Source organism: Sycon ciliatum, chromosome 1 (assembly GCF_964019385.1).
Source record: "Sycon ciliatum chromosome 1, ocSycCili1.1, whole genome shotgun sequence".
Classification (NCBI taxonomy): domain Eukaryota; kingdom Metazoa; phylum Porifera; class Calcarea; order Leucosolenida; family Sycettidae; genus Sycon; species Sycon ciliatum.
The window spans coordinates 55,553,252-55,576,350 of record NC_088643.1 but is presented as its reverse complement, the minus strand read 5'-3'; the positions used below and the strand labels follow the sequence as shown (position 1 = coordinate 55,576,350).

Genomic DNA, 23,099 nt, shown 5'->3' with positions numbered 1-23,099 from the left:
CGATGGCAAAAGCTTGCGAAGCACCGGGGCCACCTACATACACCTACTGTTAAGGCTTGATTTCACGCTGCCTAATATTCAGGTTACACTCTTCTCGCGAAAATAGCGAACATTAATCCGTCGCGAATATTCCTAGGCAGTTTAAAGTACTTCAGGTACTAGTACACTCACACTGGTTATCACCATCATAACATCAACAGTAACCAAGGCAACTCAGTGACCCCACCGGTAGGGGGGGGGGGGGGCACCACCTACAAGTAAAAATGCTGGTGGTGCCTGCCGGTGGTGCCTGCATGTAACGACCGCCCTGTGACGTCACAGTGATTGGAATTTTTCTTGAGCAATAAATGGGAACCAGTGTATGAGAAATGCCATACTCCGACTCTGCTGTAGAAGACGGAATCGGATTGCGGCTTTACGGAATCCAGCACACAATGTCATCGGCGCTGCCGGAGAGCGACTGCAGGGTGATACTAGTACCAAGAGTGCATAAACATGTTTATGGACTCTTGCCAGTACATGTAGCAGGATTTCGGAGACCTTGCCAGCTATCAACAGACCTAGCGACCTCATCGCACTCTTTTGCATTTTTCTACTCTTCCCGGCCATCACACTGAATCATGGCACTAACCAGCCATATGCGCAAATAGACTGGAAAAGACTTGCCAGTTGCACAAGCATCATCATAAAAATAAGCTTTACTGTGCAATGCTACAAAAATATAACGACAATAGTCACAAAAAGGCGAGATGCACCTCACATGCCTTTGTCTATCGCTTGGCGGCAACGGGCCCAGGGTATATAATGTACACCGTATTGTAGCTGTATGTGCATAACTCATGGAAACAACTGACTAACAATAGACAAGGGTACGTGTAGAGAGGCACACATATCTGCGATGGTACTTGCTAGCCTCGTTTATAACTTGTCTTCCGAGGCATTGGTGAGGCAGGGGTAAATGGAGATCTCAAGGGGTTTGCTCACAGCTTACTTACTTTCAGTCAATCAAGAAAATACTGCTCAGTGCCTTAGCATAAACTTCTATAAATAACTCAATGTCCATGGATGTATGAGTACAGGCCGATTGGCTCCACTGTGCAAGCTAACGTTGGGGTGATATAGTGTCACGGGTAGCATGGTGGATACACAGTAGCCACAGTGTCACAGGTAGCATGGTGGATACATAGTAGCCACAGTGTCACGGGTAGCATGGTGGATACATAGTAGCCACAGTGTCACGGGTAGCATGGTGGATACATAGTAGCCACAGTGCTGGTCGGCGTCTCAGTAGGTTCACCGATACTGGCTGGGTGCATGCAGCGCAGGGAGGAACACGCGGGTAGTGGAGTCGATGATATCATCCGTACGCTACATGCATGTGAAGGACTGCTTGGCAACGCGGCAGCGCTTGCACTTCACGCGGCAGCACCATTCGAAGCGGCAGCTGCACTTCTCGTTGTTGATGCGCCGGCGCACATTGTAGCCTCTGCCGCAGCACATTTTGTCGCAATTGTTCTCTGCACCCTCTGCAAAAAACAAAACACCGGCAGTCAGAAGCAGGTGTTAAGGCCGTGGGAACACAATATTTCAGTTTGGTAAATAATAGTACAGCAATACTGGTCAGTGATATCGATCCCATGCCGACATGGTCCAAGAACTGTGTCACAAGTTGCCTTTGGTCACATGTTTCAACATGTACACTGAGCTAACATGTACGGCACTGAGCTAAGCTCCACAGTTCACAGTAGACTCCAGTCACACCGGCTGTATTTTTCTTCAAAGCAAGTACTAGTAACTGTTTAATATACGGTGGAAACAGAAATGCACGCTGATTGTGCTATGATGCCATGCTGAGCATGATGATGATGTACCTTTTGGTGAGCACTTTCTTCCCAGTGTTCCCAGAGATCCAACGGTGCTGTTCGATGTACAATAATCAGGGGAGTCTTGAAGGTGAATGAGGTCGTCGTCTTTCGGTCGCTTGCTGGTGGCTCTCAGCGGAACAAGTTTCCGTCGATCAGCACGAGGGATTACCTACATGACAATAAATAACAAGGAAACTGAAATCATCGATAATGATTCATTCTCCCGCGTACAAACAAAGTGAGTCAGAATGAACTTTCCGCGCCCGCAGGGAAGCCGCCACTCTCAAGCATACGGATAACATGATGCATGCAGCTAATGTGCTTTATGATCTGGACCTTTCACTACTTGTGATGGCTAGATCAAGCACACGCGTCGCTTTATAACATGCATCTGGACATTGATCACCCTGAGGGAAACGTTGCATGCCCTCCATCACCGTAGGCTAAAGTTATCAAAATATTACAATCAGATAGTACAAGTATACGAGTTTTGTATTCTGTATCACTATTCTAACTTGCCTTTATCGACTTGTCGTATTTGTCCAGCAGCGATGTTCCAACCACATGTATCTTGGGCAGGCTATACCAACACGTGCGGTGGGCGCACGTACCCGTCAGACCGTGGCACTTGCACACGCGCAGCATGCTCGACCTGACAATCTGTAGCCGGAGTCAAACAAACCGAGGACATTCGTTCAAGCTTTCACCCTCTACTCGTACATTAACAACAAGCCGCCATTGATGCTAAACTTATTTTTAAAGTAGCAAATAGCACCGAGACCGGCAATGCTCAATGGCTACACAAATCAGAACACCTCGTGCATGGGGGGTGGGGGGGGGGGGGGTGATCCATTGTCCTATCATGTGCCTCACTTAAAAGTGCTGCGTATACACCTAGAAGTAGAAGGAGTGCATACCACATGGACAGTTCCCTCCTCAATGTAGAACCGGTCCGACCCTGGCACACATCCACACTGGATGGTCCGGCTACAGTGGTCAGCACATAGGCCTGTCGTTGTCAACGTTACACACTCCGCCCGCCTTTCCCCGACATCAGAACACGCATGGGCGAAATAAGAGAGGGCTGGCTTGATTAGCCGGATAGGCAGCTATGCCCTGCACTGTTACAGATACACTTTAGACTTCAGAGCAAGGACAATACCTCATGCCTGAACCAAGTTAATAACACCCTCCACTGTCACTTTCTCCCAATGCATGCTTCCTGCTGAGGCAACAATACAAATCCCGTGGACATGCGTAATCATCTCAAAACAACCATGAACTGACCTTCCTGCCTGCCTCCGTATCGTGAATGGACATCAGAGATGAGGGGCTTCTTCCGTCCTCACGACCGTTCAGAAACTCGCGACTGAAGCGGATGCCATCGGCAATGTTATCACTGCATGATGCCCAGGTCCAGTTTCCCTCAGGCTGTCAACATCAGTCAGAGACAAGGTTGCACAACACAAACAAAGTTGCATGAAAAATTGAACATTACTAACTTACACCCACCGAGGCAGTTTTACACACACACACACACACACAAACACACACAAACACACACACACACGCACACACACACACACACACACACACACACACACACACACAAGGGCTGCAGTGGCGCTGATTGAGAAAGGTACATGTACCATCACCAGCAGTGTGCAGCCCTGAGTTATTACCACCAATTTTCCATTAACATGAAGCGTGTGCGGCACTACTCACATTTCCCAGTTCACTACCAGTGGCGCACCCGCAGAGGGTGCTCGCCTCACCGCGACTGCACGAGCGCGCAATGGCCAGTGTAATGCCCGCTGACTGAATGGAATGCACGTAGGCCGTCTCTTTGCTAGCTGTAATCGACAAGCAGTTGAAACAAAACAAAAACACATACTAGATTAGGACTTGAGGCTCAGCTCCTCCAAGAAGTCAACACGATAGCATACTTGTACATGATTTATGTGAGGCATTCTCCAATATGTGAAGCTGTTTCTAAGGATCAATGCCAAATGACCAGCATATACATGTACATGTGTGTCGTTTGAATCCTTACAGTCATAATGCTAGGGATCAGACATTCAGACCATGTGAGGTGTCGGGACGACAGACTCAAGCAGCAGTGCATGTATGTGTACATGTGGGCAGCAAATGCCGTGACAGCAGTGTCAGCATAGAGGCAGTCGGTCATAGCGCTGGGGCACATACCTGCTTCCAGGATCTTGGAGAAGATGGACGGCTGCGCTATGGGGCAGCTCCAGCGGCGTTTCTCAAAGCGTCGCTGGCACTCGGCAAGACCCAGCCGTGCGCCATCTCCAATGGCGGCCAGAAGCTCGTAGTTCTTCCTGCACCACCTCCGCTGCTTTGAAGTTAGGCCAACAACCTGTCGACATCTGTGGGCAGCACGCAGAGAAATTAAATTGTGAATTGACTGCATAGACTTATCTCAGTACATTAAGATTTACTAGTTAACATAGGGGGTATACATAGTCTGTGACAAATAATTGTACTCAGAGTATACACACACAATGTCCTCATACTCCCCCCCCCCCCCCCTTCATACACACAGTGTGTGTGTGTGTGTGTACATGTGTATGTGTGTGTGTGTGTATGTGTGTATGTGTCGGTCTAAGTGTGCTATGTCTAACATAGCTGTTCTCTACCATTGCTTCTGCGATGGGCAGGTCAGAGGTGTGTGTGGGGGGGGGGGGGGCAGGTCTGAGGTGTGAGGTGTGTGTGTGTGGGGGGGGGGGGGGGGTGTAATGTCATAACTCCATGTATTGAGGAGGCCATACCCAGATGGCATGTTGCGATCACAAGCACCAGTGTGTCCTTGTCTGTAACTTGAAGACTTAGTTGCTCATTGATGAAATCAAGAACATGATACGTCAATGCATTCCCATGATATGGGTGACCTTATGCTGTGTCAGTATTGACTGCCAGTACATGCACAAGCATGTACACATGTACATTGTCATGCACTCACGTTTCTTTGGTGATGTCCTTCTTGATGGATGAGGACATGGAGAGGGAGAGGATACGTGAGGCATGCTGACTCCTTGATGCAAGTCCAGATGCAGTGTGAAAAGGCAAACTGCACGCACCACAAAAGCACACAAACAACACAAAATTAATGCTTTGGGTCATGTTGGAACACAGAGTTTAAAGGAAGTAGGTCACGTGACAAGGAGTACAGTCATGCAGATAGTGCAGGATAAGACTTAGTACAGTAGTAGCAGCACTGGTGCAACACACATTAGCACCTGTCCAGTTCAACTCGATTTCCCATCCGGACACCGCGAAGGAAAATCCACTCAAAACTGGAATGTGAACAGCTAAAGTGTATTGGAACCATTGCTTGTACTCTGACAGTCGGGAGAGAACACTCCAGAGAGGCGAGTACAATGTTGACCTGTGCATGCCGAGACATTGCGTTGGACATGCCGCAATGACTGCCAATACTGGCAATACTAGTCTTCAGCTCCTACACACCACTTGTGTGCTTGTCCATGACTAACTAATATATATGATAAACAGTGGTTGTGCAGCAACCAGGAAAGCTGGGACGTATACTCAGTACTGTATAGCATGCGGGGCATGCTTTGTGGTTCAGGGAATCGTGTGTGCTCCTGTCACTGTCATTAGAGACAACTAATCGTGGCTACATGATCAGACTCCGATCTGAATGGGACTCTTGCCGCTCTTGTAATGCCTACAGCTATGGTACAGGAACTAAGCCTTCTACACTGAGCTCAAGGCATCCTGGCACTGGTAGGGAGACTTGGCTTACGACCTAACGTCCCTGGCAAGCCAAGAACAAGGAGAACTTGCAGTACTCCTCCCACCTTTTCCGAAGTTTTGATTTGATAACCTATGTCCTTCCAAAACCTCTTGTTGATTCCTTCAACAAGTGGTGACAATAATTTGGTAATAATGACTAATGTGATCAAGGTTTACAGTTTCATACCCTATGACAACATAGTTATTATATAAATAGCTTGTTATGCTGTAACCTCACTTAGCAATGCACGGCTACTCTGGCTGGATAGCAACTTGATAAATTCCTCTATACAATACTGTATGTCGATTTAACCAACCTACCGATATCCACATCATCAGTGTTAATTCACGGGCTCACTGCTACTTGCACAAGTACAATGTATGTCATGTAGATCTACATTGCAGTACAGGTACAGCTACTCATGTCCAGCTAGCTACTTGTGGATCTACATCATCTCGGTGGGTCATGTATTTAACGCATTGTAGCGTCTTGCAACGGGAGCGGAAGACTCCTGGAGCACCTGCTGTGCATACTGGCCCCGCGGGAGATCACTGGTGATCACTCACTCGAGAGGCCAGCTCTCGATTGATTATTGTATGGAAACGTGACAAAACACGCGAGTCGAAACTCACGACATGGGATTTTCCAGTAACAATGGAAGACCCTGTCGACTCGATCGGCATTTGAAAGAGCTGTGAAGATTTCCGGAACATTCGAAGCAGAACGTGCACCAACTGTCCATGCACGTTTAAAAAAACTGCTTCAGAATCTTCGAAAGAAAGCCACTGTAGACACACCACTTGTAAAGTGGTACATTACCATTTAACGCTGCTAGAAGCAATTGCAAAGAAGAACGCAAATCCACGACCTACAACTACACTTTACACCGATTCTGCCGAGGAAACTGTGCTTATGGCGGATAGGAGCGAGCGAGCAAGCATCAGCAAAGATCTGTTGTGACAGACACAGACACAGACTGAAACGCGGCAGGTCCAGGATGCTATGTAAAAGCGTGGCCAAGTCATGGGGAAAGGCCATACCGGTATGTTTCTATCCGTTACTAGTATTCAATGGCGTCAAAATGACTGATACATGTACCACTACATGTTCCGTTCATCAAGAGTAGATGGGCTATACTGGTAGAAGTCTGCACGTATCCGCAACTTCTTTTCACCGTGATTGCGTATGCATATGGGGAATATAATGGTCACCCAAAATTACAGGGACCTTCTACATTCTTGGGCAACAATAGTACAATCATGCACTTCGAAGTACTAAGACTAAGAGCTGGTGATGGAGATTGTCAGGGAACATAACACTTGATCCAAGACTGACACTTCACACGTAGATTCTACACATGTAAGACTCGACGGTGCACATTGTTTCGCTAGGTCAACAGACACCACTACACAAGATCCACTCCAAGTGATATCGAATACATCAAACCTCTGCTTTTATCTCAATCGCAATCTTGTTCTGGGTCATCAATACACGCCAGAAACAGACATATCGGACGAACGTGTGTCCTAAGAAGTCCTACACGTTCGGAACACAACTCGCGTATCTCGTTTCTGGCATCTTCTCCGACAAAGTGGAATGTCGTGAGCAGGTAGTGTGACAGAATGAATCAATCACGAAGGTCCCCATGGTCTCCCTTTATGCCCCAAGAGTGGGCTCCGAGTTTGGGAGACCCTCGAGAAAATCGTGCACGTTTCACTTTGCACCCTATTGCGTGTATGGAACTCGGCATGGGTGGATTTACATGGCTGTATGCATGTTCGGCTGTACAATTGTAGTGTGATGTCAAGATCTACATAACTATAGCCTGGGAGTATCATAAGCATGGTATACTGCGGCTGACAAAGTGACACTTCACTTGTACCACACTCCTACTCAACAAAACAGTCCGGAGATGAGAACTTGAGAACTTTATTCGCAGCTGCCAGTAGATGTTTTCCGAACCACCACCACCACCATAATAATATCATCGTTGTTGGAGTCGGATCACCATGATTGTTCACTACCTGTACGTTTGGAGCGTGTCTATTCAAGTCTTCCGACCGCAGCCAGAGGAGCCGCAGAGTCTGTTGCCAGTGTCATGGCGCCTGACTGGTAAGCAGCTTATTTCATATCCATGTACTGTAACTGGTAGGTGCTCAAGCGGTACACTGCGAGATTGCCCACCACTAGTACACTGACTCTGTGTGACAGTGGTGTACTAGAACTTCAAACACAATCTGGTAACTAATTGTGAGAGAATGCGTGGACGGTAGAGTGAAAAGATGTTGCCATAACAAAGAAGTGGAAGAAGCCGCAATGCCGCGGTGCACTTGAACCATTGCCATTGGCATTGTTGCTATGCAATGTGCTCCTACTTCCTATACCACCGGTACAGTACGTTCTGCCGCAGACTATTCTAGTATTTAGCATAATGGCACTGAGTGCAGTCATCATATACGTGGCAATACCAGCAGAAGAGGGATAAATACTATGACATTATCTGAATACTTCGGTACAGACTTGAGCAATGAACACCTGCGCGTCGCATGCACTCTGGTCCGGTGTCTGGACGTGTCTGGACATCTCTGGGCACTCAGTGCGGTGAATTACACAACACTATCATCTCATCATGACCAAGGCATACGTAACTAAGCTGTTGTTCTGTCGCTCGCTACCACTGACATTGTGGTGTTGATTACCTCCCACGGAGCAGCTCTGCTCACGATCCTCTTCTTCGATCTTCCCTGAGTCCCCTCATCTGTACTGAGTTTCCTTCATGGCACGACCAGAGGAGACCACTGCACTGCTTGCAAAACTTAGTCATGTATGCATATGCCTATATGGCGCTGTTGGACGTGGTGACAGGTAGGAGTGGGGAGCTTGAGGCTAGCCGCGGCGGACACCAAATACGTAAATATGCCACGGCCACTCCATTACCATTGCATCCAGGCAGGCACAATGCCCTGTACTCGTGACCATCATACATCTTGAGTGTGAGAGTGTATGGAATGCACTAACTTTGATTAGCATAAAACGTGTTGCGTTGTGTACTTGCTGTGCAAGAACTCTTCCATCACGTGGGACAAAGCCATTGTACAAGAGACTGCGTCACAGTACGTGCTGCACTGCTGTGAATAGTATACTCAAGTGCAGTCACTGCATGCATGCAGTGCACTCACGGAATTGCCAACGTTGCAACTATCACTTCAGTATGCATCCATGTATTTAAAGTTAATGCTACTGCAAAACAAAAGCGTCAAGAGAGTTATTTGTCTGTATAAGGAATATTGATCCCTGCAGGCATTGAGCATGCTGTTGTCAGTTAATACAATGTGGTTATGGCCAGCAGCTGTAATCCCAGGCGAATTTGCATGCAGCAGTTCAGCATGCGCCACTGAGGCATGAAGCTGATGCTCCCTTCACCTTGGCCCGGTATTGGTGGATACCTTGGACCATGATCGCTACTACATGTACACTGGAAAAAGGGAATGCTTGATGGGTGATCTTTTTGCCCCCCCCCCCCCCCCCCTCCTCCCCATGGACTGACGGAGCACTGGACCTGACCCGGACAACTGTGAAGCATTCCCTTTTCAAATGACGTGCAGCTGCCGTACATCTACAGTGCAACTTCAGGAAGAAGTGGCTCTTGATAGACAAATTAATTAGCAGTGATGATCACCTGCTGTGGCTTGCCGGCTGTTTTGTTTTGAAATTCAATTGAAGCCATGTCGTTGAGCAAGATGGACATGATGATCCTTTGTGCCATCATGGCCTCAAGCCAGTTTCAATTTGCAACCATGTTCAATGTCAATGGAGTGATGAGAGCGTACAGGTTGCAAGGGGGTCCTACTGGAATTTCCCACTGTCTGGTCACTGTCCTATGCAGCCCGGCTTCTACGTTCTCTGGTGTGCCATATCTATTCAAAAGTAAATATTGCTAATAGTAATACACTGATTCAACACAGGCATAATCATTGATGCAGCACCATTCTGTACCTACATGTATTCACATTGTACATGCTTGTAGTTGCCAGAACCTGGCTCTCATTCAATAGCAGCACCCTGTGCCTGCTTTAATACAAGGACAAGGTCATGATCACCAGCCCAATACATTGTATGCAGTAGCTTTTCAATGGTGTTCCATTGTCCATCATTGCAGCCCCTGGCCGCAGTCCATAACTACGACATCAGTGATGCAAGACTCAGTGAAGCCTGGCACTGGATCTAAATAACAACATCATGCTAACTTGACAAGAGCAAACCCAGCTGCATGATAACTGAAATGTTTCCTCCACTAAGTGAGTGTCTTGCATCTTTCCTTCCCCAGTGCACCATGATTGCCCGGGTAAAGAAGAACTTCCTTGCTGTGACTTGGTTTTCAGACTGCAAGTATTTATCTGTGTCTGTGTCAGAGATTTGGAGCTTTAATGTATGGATACACAGGAAGCTGATCGAAACCATAATCGGTGGACGGCGAAGAAACTTATTACGGTTTTGTCGGCTTCCTCTTAACTGTATATTGATAACAGTAGCCTGTGCCACATATATCCCTCTTTCGCATTATGGCCTTTGTATAATCAGGCATAGTGGTAGCCACGCACAAGCAAAACTACCTATTAAAGCTGGTTGTGTCACTCAACACAGCTGAATAGCCGGTGGAAACGCGGATGTGCAAACTTTACTTTACTTTGCAGTGCACAACCAAGTAATTGTCTCCTAAGCCTTTCTTGAATGGAGCTGAAGACAAAATGTGCACAGCTCCATGACTAACACTGAACTCAGTGTGCCTGCCTCCAACCCAGACCCAGAGTTGACCCGGCAATGTGTTCTACAGTACATGACAATTGGCTTTGTTTCCCCGCAATCAATCCAACTCAGTCTCCCTTGTTAACATGTTCAGATCAGATCGGCGATCAGAAATACCCAATGAGCAATGGCTATGACGGTTATAGTTTTGCCATACATTATCTTCTGCCCTATGGCAATGTGTAGTACTTTCACAATAGCACATTTTGCCCGCAGGCACTGCCAACAATGCTCAGGCAGGAGCACTGTTCTGTCAACGTTCCCCTGTGGCTACCTGTATGCTGCCTGAGGATTTAGAACTATGAGTTCAGTGCAAAGCTCACATTCTATGCATGTACATGTATATCAGTATCAGTTGGACTGCACTGGTACACCTTTGATGTGCAATCATTGATTTACATGCTTGTTCTTTTCTTTTCTGTCTTACTTTCTTTCCTTGTGTTTCTTAGTATTCCTGTTTCAAACCAACATTTCACACTCACTTTGCGCACTTTCTCTCGCATCCTTAACTATGTTACTAGTACATACACAAATAGGAGATCCCCCAGATAGGCGTTAGCCTTTGGGTAATCCTGAAATAAAGATTATTATATCAGTTTTGTGGAATCTAAGTGTACATGTACTCCTCCTCCATCTTGCAATGATGAAAATGCCTTTTCTATGTAAACTCCTTTGAATTGGCCCTGGTGAAATATGATTGACAGTAGCTTGAAACCTTCTTTCCTTCTGAAGGATGGATGGGATGATGGTGGTCCCCTCCCATATCTTCCATTGCCAACACTGCCACCCCTGTGGATCACCACTCATGAGTCATTACCATTCAAACTGACATGATCACGTTCTGACATTTCCTTGAGGCTTGCCCAAACTAACACAGCTTCCCTGCATGATACATGCAGTTTGGCAAGTGCTCTACGGGCGGTCCAGAACAACTCTACATGGATTGTAACAAACGTGGTTAGCCACGCCACCCTTCACCTGCTGCGCGCAGGAATTGACAGTTTCTCAATCAAACATTCCACTAGAGAGCAGAATATTTCAGTAGAGACTAACATGATTGCATTAATTTTATGATTATGATTAGCGTGACACCACTGCAGGAGCTAGAAGAGGAAATCTATGAGAAATGTTTGCAGCTTACCTGAAAAACAGCGATTGGGACACCGTGCCAGTCTGTAGTAGCGGAAGCATCAGGAAACATACAACCAGAATTCTTGTGGATGCCTGGATGAGAGCGCTGCATCCCTGAAGATGGCTGGATGTGTGGAGAGAGGAAGCCATTCTCGGCTTGACTTGATTTCCCTGGCGTCTCTGAGTTCCTTTGTTGATCACACTACCCACGGTGGAAAGATGAGGTTGATCCAAATAGCAAAAACCAAAATGAAGCCACCAGCATAAACAATCGATATACAGGGCTCTGTTCACCGTTGTCTTTTCCAAACTTTGTCGGTTGAAGTTGACTTCAAGATAGTGGTTGGTTTCGTGTCGCAACTAGATATAAATGGCCCCTGTTTGCCAGAGAGGACTTGTGATGACATGACCCTTTGTGGCGGTACTCGCTCTTTCAAGTGATCAATACACATTCTCTTCTTGCAAGCCTCTCTCGCATACAAAGTGGAACACTAGGCCTCGCTCACGGGAACAATTTGCTACACGATTGTAATATCACGCGCTTGTCCAACATCTCGCATTCTCGGCGCGCGAAGACGGATCGGATGCACGCGCACATGTACATACAGATATTTGCACTTCGACCGGTAGATCTACACTACACCACAGGACAGTTCACACTGTAGCGTGAGTGTAGGTCTACGTGCGTGGGTTCCAGCTCTGGTTCAGAAAGTACAAAGTGCATTGTTCGAGATCAATGCCCCAGGGGCAAGTCGAGTAGAGAGTTGGGTCTACAGTGCATGCTCTGTGCGAGAAAGCGCATCGGGAATAGCTGACTGTTTATGTTCAAACTGCACGGTTCTCAGTGGGTTGATGAGTCACGAGCTCTGCCATGCCGAGCAGCTGGAACTGCGGAAATCGCCGAGAATCATTCTTTTGAAAACACGAATCCACGACCCGAGAGTTGAAGGATCAGGGGTTGTAGAATCGCTATTCACTTTTACCTCCCACTGTTCCCATACCTGTACTGGCTTGACTAGCGGCCGTTGACCATGGCAATCAGCATCTGTGATGGACTAGTACAGTACAATGAACGTGTACAAACCTGGAATCAGAATCACTGTATATGGGACGGACCAGGGTGCGAACAATACGAGTAGATCGACACAACTCGTTGTACTTCATCTGAGAGAATTTCCCCGTGACAAACAACAAGTGCCACCGCGATTATGCAGAATGTGAAGCCTGAAGGTTACTTCTTGGCTGCTGTCAACGCAGTGCGAACGACTAACAATGTGTTATGACCATAAGCGGTGATTGCATCATCTGCTACTTCGGTTCTGACTTAGCCAAGTCACAATACCGAGTGAACTAACTCAAGTGTGAAATCCGAATCCCCGTGCCAGGCTGCATTCCTAGTCTCTTCCTGTCCCTTCCTAACAAAAAAACTGTTGAAACAGCAATCCATCACTCTCTCTCTCTCTCTCTTGCATGCATGCATCGCTGGACAGTACACGTACTCTTAAAGATACAGCCTGTTTAGCTCTTGTTTGTTCTGCGGTCATCCTAGTGTTGTCATACCGATGACTATGTTATCGGTGGTCGAGAAGACCAGAACCTTCCTTCGTTCGGCCATAGCCATGCACCTGCTGTAGCCTTGCAGGAACATACACATGTAGATCTACATGGTGTGCGTGAGCAATTATCTGAGACAGTGAGAGCCGAGCTAAAGACCGGGATATTCCTGTATAAAGGAAAGGGGGACGCATACCTGAGGTAGCTAGTAGATACAATGTATCTACTAGCTACCTCAGACATACGTCTCCCTTTCCTTCATACATGTCATTGTAGTGCATGCATACTGTACTGGTAAACTGCACGGCATACTGGTTAAATCTACCAGTATTCAATGCAGTTCGCCAGTACAACAGTGTGTTGTAACTTGTAAGTACACTTGATCGAAGCGAGTTGTGGCAGCTCGAGACTGTGAGTGCTGCATAACGTTGCACATCAGTCCCGGATGCAGATCCTTCTTGACATAGAGAGAATGGCCAAGAAAGCAGCTGTAGCATCACTGTATAACTGTAGACTGAGGTTCTTGAACCTTCTCTTCTAACTGATATGTTACTATGTATATTGGTACAGACTGACCAGTAGTGGTCAGTACGAGTAGTACATGTACTACTGCCCTACTGGTACAGTTTCATGCTGTCAATCTAACAAATTGGTACAGTCCAGTAGTACATGTAGATGGAGAAGGAGGGAGAGACGGACACGTCTTCGTAGGTGCATTATAATCGCACGTTGTTGTGACTGGTAGCCATGCACGCATGCACAGCACGGATGTCTGGGTGGAGGAGGAGGCATGCCAAAGCCACCCGTCTACTCGTTACGAATGCAAATGCCTGGTATTTCTCTTCTAGAACAGTACGCTCATGTTCCATGCCACAATCAGAATGTCTTGCAGTCAGATGATAGACTGAATGGGACCTTGTACGCGCACGCCCTGGCGCCTGGCACGCAGAGCACGGACTACTACTAACGTTAGTGCCGCTAGTGGTATACCAGCAACAGACAAAGCCTCATAATCGAGGATGATAGGGACATATTTCATGGTAATCAGCCGTTAATTCTATTCACCTTCTCGCCACCGCCATCATAGAAGGGTGACTCTTCACCGCACAATAGTGCCATCTGATTCGAGCATGTTGCTCGCAACAGCAGCTTGCACGAAATACGGCCACATGACCGTGTAGGTGTATCTACATTATATTATAGCGGAATGATCAGCCATGCCACGGCCACGCTCATCAGACAGTACACATGTATATGCAGCGGTTCTTTACAACTTAATACACAAGTACTAAACATAAACAGTGTGAAACTCGGAGTTCGATTGCAAATGCAACCACTCGTTCCGACGTCTGTGGGGAGGATAATAGTCATGATACTATCAGTCAATGCAATGCCACTGCAGGATTATGAATACTAGTACAAGTACCGTGCAGTCAGTATTACGGCTTTGAAGTACTACGGTAAATAGTAATACAATAAAATACAAAACTATCATAAATTCAAAAGTCATGTAGCTTCCTGACAAATATGGAGGGATTACAAGAATCGGGTAAAAAACCAAGTATACATGTAAATCTTAACAAACAAACAACCTGACACTAATAACAACCAAAGACTGGCAAAGTAGATGATCAGTGTCCTGGGATCACTGCCTCACCTACAATCATGTCCAAGAGATTGAAAAAACTAAAATGAGACCCATGACAGGGTACTACTAGTATACTCGAGTAGGGTTCTTGACACAACATAATATTAATAATTTTATTCGACAAAATGTGAGAACAGGATGGAAACTGGAAACACGACTCTAGTAGGGTTACTAGTACACTTACTACAGTGCCTGCATGACTTTGTATGGCCGCCACCGGGACCGCACAGCAAGCCATATGCACATGCAGTGGCCATGTAATTGTTGTCCTTACTGACCCTTAGTCTTGACAGACGCAGGCTGCTAATACATGTACAGGTACATAATCATAATTTATAGCAGTATTTTAAATAGTATCGTTATTGTCCAGTTGTTCGTATGCAAAACGTCGGTCTATTTAGAAAGTATTACATTTCCAATGATGAATGACAATGACTTCAGGGGCAATCATAAAACCGTGTATCATGGTGTACGAGTGGACTCTGCCGGCATGCACCATACTGGCACGCGTTGTTGTTGTTGTCCGTTCCAAAACTGGAACTCTGCGAAAACAGCCTGCCCTGCAAGGCACTCGTAATCGTATGTTGCAGGACTAGAGTGCCTTTGAGCTACGGGTGCCCGACTACCGACACAGCACTGTGACAGTGGTGCTGTCGGTATTTTACGACACATGTGCAGTGCTCTCGACCAATCTCCACCATGCTCATTCCCATGTGCAATGAAAGACTGGAAACACTGATGAAGACACTTTGCAACAAGGTGGTAATCATTGGTGATGAGTTGCTTCCTTTGTCCATGATCGACAGAACAAATACATACTTGGCGGCCATGCCATCTACCAGTACATGTACCAATCAATCCACATAATGCTGGCCGCTATCACTTCCAAGGCATTAGTCATGGCATCGTGGAATCGTAGCCCTCTCTCTAGGCATAGAGCAGAGCCCCTTCGTACCATTGCAGATTGGTGCACGACTCCCCATCATAGAGTTTAGTTTAGTTTAGTAGTTTTCTTCCAAGTACAAGTAATACATGGCTGGTGTAGTCAATGATCACTTTGCGTGGAGATTGCAGGATTATTATAGGCAACCACGGCTAGCAAGGAAAAGAGGAACCAAGAACTACGAGTACTAGTACTATAACACTAATACCGGTACATGTAGATCCACCATGTACATGTAGATCTGGTGATCAGTTTGCCTTTATTTGAAAACGAACTGGGTGTCGGAAACTGGGTAATGCACGGGATGAAGAATTCGAAGAGCGCACTTGCAGCAAAGAAGGCAATGGCGACAAATCCAGTCAAGTAAATAGGAAAAATCAAATCAAATAAATAGGATGGACTCGGATGGAGAGCCAAGGATTAATTTATAGAAAAGAAAAAGGACCAAGGAACTACAAGTTACCCTAGCTATAATGTCCACTAACACCACCAGGTACTAAACAATCAGCTCATGCGATAACATTGCACGACACTGACCGACGGTACTGACGTTCTACAACTAACTGGATAACACCAACAGTTCTAGCACATCTTGGATGCGCACTCCAACATCCTTCCAACTTGGAAGGTTCTAACTTATAATAACATAAGACGGGAAAGTGAGCGCAACCAAGACAAGCACAGCGTATGAAGGACGTTGGCGGATGTTCATGCATGTCGATGAAGATACTGGCAAGACCATTGGACAATACGGTCAAACCACGATTCAAGGACGCAAAGCAACATTCCACACAACTTGCGTGGCTCAAAGATGCGAAGATCGATAAAAGGGGAAGCTATGCGAACAAGAATCATGCTAAACCGAACGCCTCAGTAAAACAGCACTCTACTTCGACTATGACAATTTAGATGGACAATAAGCAGCGGAAACAAGCAGCAGTTCTTTTCTATAAAATAAAATAGGAAATCCAATTAGAAAGAAAAGGAAAGAACCAAGTCAACTAGGGAATACCAAAACAAAGAGTAAACCCGCATCCGCAGACACCATCCAAGCAGCACCGTTAACCCAACTCATCCAGCAACCCAGACAACAGAAAAACCAGAGAAGGCAAACAAAGAAAACGAGAAAGTCAACCATCAAATCATGACCAACATAATAGATGTACATGATTATAATAGCAAAATTGCTACAACAAAAATACATTAACTGGTTTGAGGGAAAGAGACAAACGGGAAAAGTCTGAAGAAAAATAATTAATTGACTGTCACCACCACCTCGAACCAGGGACAAAAATACAGACAGCAATAATTTTATCATGAAGCAGTTACATGTACATGTAGGTCAGATTATTACCACACAGCCAGGTGAGCACGGGTACCACACAGCCAGGTGAGCACGGGTACCACACAGCCAGGTGAGCACGGGTACCACACAGCCAGGTGAGCACGGGTACCACACAGCCAGGCCAGGTGAGCACGGGTACCACACAGCCAGGTGAGCACGGGTACCACACAGCCAGGTGAGCACGGGCTCTGCACAGCCAGGTGAGCACGGGTACCACACAGCCAGGTGAGCACGGGTACCACACAGCCAGGTGAGCACGGGTACCACACAGCCAGGTGAGCACGGGCTCTGCACTCCACCACAAAGCCGCCATGACTACATTTAGATGCATGAAGCCCATGCATACCGGTACATGCATTCTGATGTCATTCCTCTCATCATGATCCATTTATGATCTTGCATTCCATTCCTCCTTCTAGCCTGTATGTTTATATAAATATAGTAGATTGCAAGTGTTCTAGGTCCTTTGTCTTATGGTAGTACGACAGTTAGAACTAATGTCTTGGCTCTCTGGTTGGTCTGGTTAGACTAAAGTACGAAACACTACATGGTGGCAGCGGTCCAGAAGCCATGTCTTCTTCGGACCCCAGCTCGGTTCAGCCCGCTTCCCGCGGATCTTCCCCCGCTGGTGGCGGAGGCAGCAATGGTGGTTCAGGTAGCTCCTCCGGAGCGCCTTCTACGTCTTCTTCGGCGCCCGAGCCCCAGGTTTCTCTTGCGGGGATGGTTCACCTCTCACAGGTGTCCCCTCCATCATCGTTCAATTTCCAGGCAGGCTGCAGATCAGCGGGACCGCAGGCTGCGTCGTTTTAACCTCTCCTCGTCAAAGGCATGGCAGTGGGTTTTTGTTGTTGAATAAGCCTTTTATACGGGCAATCACAGAACATGATACCACTGGCCTGACGCAACAACTAAAGAAAAAGCAAAACAAAAACAAACAACAATTTTTAAAGAAAATGAAACTTGACAATCTGCACACAATGACAACTCCATTCCTGATACTAGTGATAGTCTCTGTTAGATCAGTCTGTCATGGTAGTGGGGTACGTTCGGATATTCCCACAAAAACTAATTCTGCAGTTGGGTTACTACCACGGATTGCACTATCAGTAGGTGAAACATAGGCACCCTCAGTCCGGAGAGGCAGCAGCTGAGTAGGGACAATGGAAGGATGATTGTGAATGGCTGAGCTATTGAGCACAGCTTGTGACCATTATAGTGGGATACAAATGTAGCAGGCTGGCTCCAATTGGCTGCCAGCTAGGCATCTGACATACAGATGACAGCCTGGAAAGCGGCTGCAGCTGAGGCGCCGCGAGTAGGTGTAATGAGCCTGGAAGGCTGGATCAATTCCCAAACAGAGACAAGATACCCTTCAGCCACTGTGCCAGAGTGGATGAACCCACTGCTATGTGAGGAGCTGGGATTGCCAAGCCAGTGGTAGAATGCTGATTGCTCTGGTTTCAATCGAAACTTGGCTGTGCGGGCTCTAAATTCTCGAGCATAATCAACTACATTTGTAGGCTAGCCAGATTACCTAGTACTAGTAGTAGCTTGGGAACGAAGAATGAGTTTGGACTTCCGGACCTCTGAGACTTCGTCGGCGATGTAAGCTGAAACATCAAGTAGCACCTGCATTTAGTTGATATCCAATGAGGTCAGCTCAAATGATCGAGCTGACTTTGCAAACGCAAGTAGCATAATACTAGCATTACACACTAAGTCTTCCTGGACAGAAGGGGCACCCGCGAAGTTGAGCTTTCAGACCCAGAGCACTACTCTTATCCTACATCATCTTCACGTCCCATGTGTTACCACACTATGGCTGTGGTGGTCGCTAGTGGTGATAGATACCACGCAGGACACAACACACATGCAAGTCTTGGCTAAGGGGGAAACCAGATGGGTTAGGCAAGGGGGACGGCAGAGCTGACCGACACATGTTGATAGTGCGGTACTGCTTACCTTCGGAAACCTGATCAGCTAAGAAGTTAGTTAGCTAGTGAGGCAGCCATGTGATCTTCCTACCGTGCACCCAATCAGCTGTTCTATAATCGGAAGGCTGACTCGTATGAGACAGTAGGACCGTCGCGCCTCCGTGTGGAGGCGTCTGCTGAAAGTCCCAGCTGAGCTGTAGTATGCCTGAGATGGTCCAAATGGCTAGCCGGAGGCCCTGCAGTGGATGTAGATTCTTCCCATGGATCAAGGAGCATAGGGTCACGCTGTGGCAGCTGCCAAGAGCACTAGATCAACATCTGCAGCAAGAAGGGATAGAACCCTTGTACCAGCTAAACTAGAGCTACTAGAATTGCTCGCTGGATCCGATGTTCTCGGATGCAGCGTAGACACGCGCCCGCCAAAGCAAAATGGTGGAAACAGGTAGCCGTTCCGCCACATGGCCGGCGATGCCGTCAGGGCATCGGACCACTCTGCCACTTGGTCTTGGCCGTGGCTAGCTGATGTACGCCGGCAGCTGGCAATTGTGCCGCGTCACGAACAGATCTCGGACAATTGGATGGCGACTCTCCCTGATCAGCTGAACCAGCCCTGTATAATTGGATTGAGCTGCCAATCGCCGCTCTCTTCAATGTTCCATGATAGAGAACCGGCCTCAGTGTTCAGGCGACCGGCACATGGAGGGCTTTGAGGTGTAGCAGGCGCTGCTCGACTCAGGTCCAAATGTCCTTGGCTAGTTGGCATAGCTGATGAGAATATGAGTCTCGTATGTCCCGCCTTGGTGATCAACATAATTATGTAACTGCTGTTGTGTTGTCCATCTCTAGCACAGCAATACTGTTATCAGTGACTGGCAAGAGCAAACGTCTGCAGGCCCAGGAAAACAGCTTGAAGATCCTTCCAGTTGATGCGGAAGTAAGTTTTCCAGATGTGTCCATGGCCCTCCCGTGGCCCGGTTCTGGCACACTGCGCCCCGACCGTAGTCGGATGCATCCGATGATATGATTAGAACTGGCGGGGCTCTCGCTACTGCCATGTCATTGTGTGCTGCCGACTGGTGTGACCACCACTGCAAGGAGGCCGTCCTGAGGCTCGAGCGTCAGACATATTCTTGTCCAAGGCCGCTCCAGAGCCCGGTGTAACTGGAATTGGAGATTCCGAAATCAAAGCAACGCTACAAGTAGGCAAATTGCTATCCGGGATGCTACCATCCTGCCAATGAGGCTTCGCAGCTCTCAACAGCAAGCTTCAACACACCTAGGCTATAGTAAGACCCGTACCCATGGCATGGGGCACAGCAGATCTCTTTTCCCAGTTAATAGCTGGGAACGGGTATTGTACATAACATAAGCGATCCACCGCGAACATGTCGATACTAATAATAATGCACTCCACAGCTTGGCGTAGTGACAAAGGAGTCTGCGGGGTCTTGGTGCGTATGTCGCGCCAGAGCTGGACTGCCCCTGAGAGCCTTCTCGCCAGGCTGTCCGATACACCGGGAAGTGAGTGTTTCCACTTCTGTGCTGATGACCACTGGGGATGCCACGACCGATTGGTCTGGTATGGGGCCCCGGTCGGTAGCCTCCGAATGGCAAGGGGCCCCTGCGCCAAAAGGGGCGACCGACCGCTAAACGGGCAGGTGTCACAGCAGAACGGAGGGGACTGTGGAATGCCGCATAGTTTGAAAGCGGGATTAGTGGTGACGCTGTGCTCGCAATAGGTGCGATGCATCCACCAGGGCATTGCCTGATTTAACCTTTTTCATGGTCTTGGCGGAAAACATTTTGCCACTGAGATTTCCAGTCTCCGGCAGCTCTTAGCCAAGAGCTTGTGCTTGGCTTCTATCAACCAGTTCCGCCTCATTTTAGATAAGGACGCATTGGCATACACAGCACCCAACCACATCATCAGCCCTTGGCATCAGTAACGTGTCTGTAGTACGGTGTCTCGCATGTGCCTCCGCCATTATTGTTGCATAGCAGCTACACCTTACGCAGTTATCTGGTTATGGCTGGGTCGGGCAAAAATACGTGGACTGTTTTGTCAACATAAGTAATAAGTATCCTGCATCATGACAGGAGCCTCAATCGAACACGATCATAATTAAATCTACTGGCCGCGGCCAGCGTCTCTGGATCGAACACAGCTTCCAGCAGCTGTCGTTCAGGCTTTCTCCCTGGCCCTTGCTACATGTCATGGCATGTAGATTAAAAGTATAATAATAAGGCTTTGGAAATTTTATTTTCCATTGGTATCAGGTTCGGCCTCATTTTCTCAATGCTGCGCTGATGATCATATCAGTCCACAGTCATATGAAGGGTGAAACAGCATGCTGTTCTAGTTTCCGCAGAAATTGAGTGTAGATTAAAATAAAATAAAAAATGTTTTTTTTGTAATTAATTTTTATTTATTAATTTTTATTTCAGACTGATCTGAATTCAACGCAACTTTGTCAAATACCTATCCCGTAAAACCTACCGCTCTTACATCAGCTTCCTCTCTGCAACAATCTCATCACCCAATCGTCCTTCTCTCTATCAGTTCATTCGCACCCAGCGTCCCAGTGTCTCTCGCGCCCCAATCCAGTGCTTGATTGATCCTGATGGCAACCGTCAGTCTGAGGCAAAGTCCATTGCGGACACTCTGAACAAACAGTTTGTCTCTCCCGGCCTTCCCGACGATCCGAACTGGGTTATCCCGCCCCTGCACCCAGCTCCAGAGCTGCGCGCTCCACTTCTGGAGGTCTTTACAACAACTGGTGTGGTCCGCAAACAACTGAAACGTCTTTAAGAGCTGCAAGTCTCCTGGAAAAGACGGTATTCCAAATGAAGTCCTTAAACTGCTGGTGCCTTCCTTGTCGTATCCCCTGTGCTTGCTCTTCAACTTGTCATATCGTGCAGGAGTCTTCCCATCTGCGTGGAAATCTGCTATTGTTGTCCCGATCTTTAAGAAAGGACAACGCTCCCAAGCTGTTAATTACAGGCCCATCTCCCTCCTACCAACTATATCCAAGGTCTGTGAACGCATCTTCTATGAATTTTTTTTTTTTTTTTTTTTTTTATTTACTTGAAAAAGCACATAACCACCAGGAAAGCTGACAAAGAAAAAAGAGTAAGAAAAGACAGATAAAAAGAGAGCTGAGCTGGATGAATCTCTCTACCACCATGTCACCCCTGCCCTCTCCACAATCCGGCTTCTGTCGTGGCGACTCAACTACTTTGCAATTGACACGCTTAATCCAGGATATTTACGGACATCGTAACCTGAAGAAGCATGTAAGTCTTGTCTTTTTTGATCTGTCGCGTTTGATACAGTCTGGCATCGAGGCCTACTTGCAAAGCTTGAGTACATTTTTCTAGTACGTGGTACAGCTCTGCAGTGGCTGTCGTCATATTTGTCGTCCCGTCATTAAACTGTCCGTGTCTCTGCTTCCTTGTCCGATCCTTTACCTGTAGTGTCTGGTGTTCCACAGGGGTCCATACTGGGTCCACTCCTTTTCCTAACTTATGTGAACGATCTGCCCTCTCTAGTTCCAGACGTCAGCCTTTTTGCTGATGACACTGCACTGTTGTGCTCTGACAGCTCGTCGTCCAACCTCGTTACCTCCATGCAGACCGGCATTAACTCCACCATAGCATGGATGGAAGCTTGGAAGCTGAGGCCCAACATCGCGAAGACCGAAGCGATGTTCATCAGCCCATCGCCGCCTGCTCAGCCGTTGCACTTTCCAGGAGCCAATGCTAACGTTAAAAATTGTTCATGAACACAAACACCTTGGTGTTATATTCGACAGCCATATGTCCTGGTCCCCACAGGTCCAGTCAGTATGCAAGCGAGCTAGCTCCTCCCTTGGCATGTTGCAACCTCACTGCCACCATTTAAATGACCATTGCCGAAAATTGTTCTTTACGTCGTATATTCTACCTATATTTGATTACTGTGACACAGCGTGGTGCGGTCTGTCTCAGGCCCTTGTTCAAACTCTGGAAATACACCAGCGTCTGCTTCTAAAAATCCTGTTTCGCAAAAATCAAACATTCTCCTCCCAACGTCTCTACAGTTTAGCTTCAGTATCT

At 47.2% G+C, this 23,099-nt stretch overlaps 1 protein-coding gene across 1 annotated transcript; it reads right to left on the bottom strand.

Moving 5' to 3' along the window:
* Positions 1-647: 647 nt before the first annotated feature.
* LOC135804422 (protein Wnt-4-like) lies at positions 648-12,076 on the bottom strand. Its single transcript, XM_065318291.1, has 8 exons — positions 11,591-12,076; positions 4,849-4,956; positions 4,071-4,255; positions 3,591-3,718; positions 3,153-3,296; positions 2,385-2,525; positions 1,872-2,034; positions 648-1,526 (listed from the first exon to the last, which is right to left on the bottom strand). The coding sequence occupies exons 1-8, from the start codon at positions 11,728-11,730 to the stop codon at positions 1,369-1,371; spliced, it is 1,167 nt and encodes a 388-aa protein (XP_065174363.1). The 5' UTR covers positions 11,731-12,076; the 3' UTR covers positions 648-1,368.
* Positions 12,077-23,099: the final 11,023 nt, after the last annotated feature.

Bases quoted from the DNA above. Each gene is read 5' to 3' on its own strand.
- LOC135804422 (XM_065318291.1), bottom strand. From the start codon at position 11,730: ATGGCTTCCTCTCTCCACACATCCAGCCATCTTCAGGGATGCAGCGCT. The intron at 3,719-4,070 runs GTATGTGCCCCA...TGTCGATTACAG, and splicing joins CTCCAAGATCCTGGAAGCAG to CTAGCAAAGAGACGGCCTAC. The intron at 2,035-2,384 runs GCAAGTTAGAAT...ATTGTCATGTAG, and splicing joins AATACGACAAGTCGATAAAG to GTAATCCCTCGTGCTGATCG.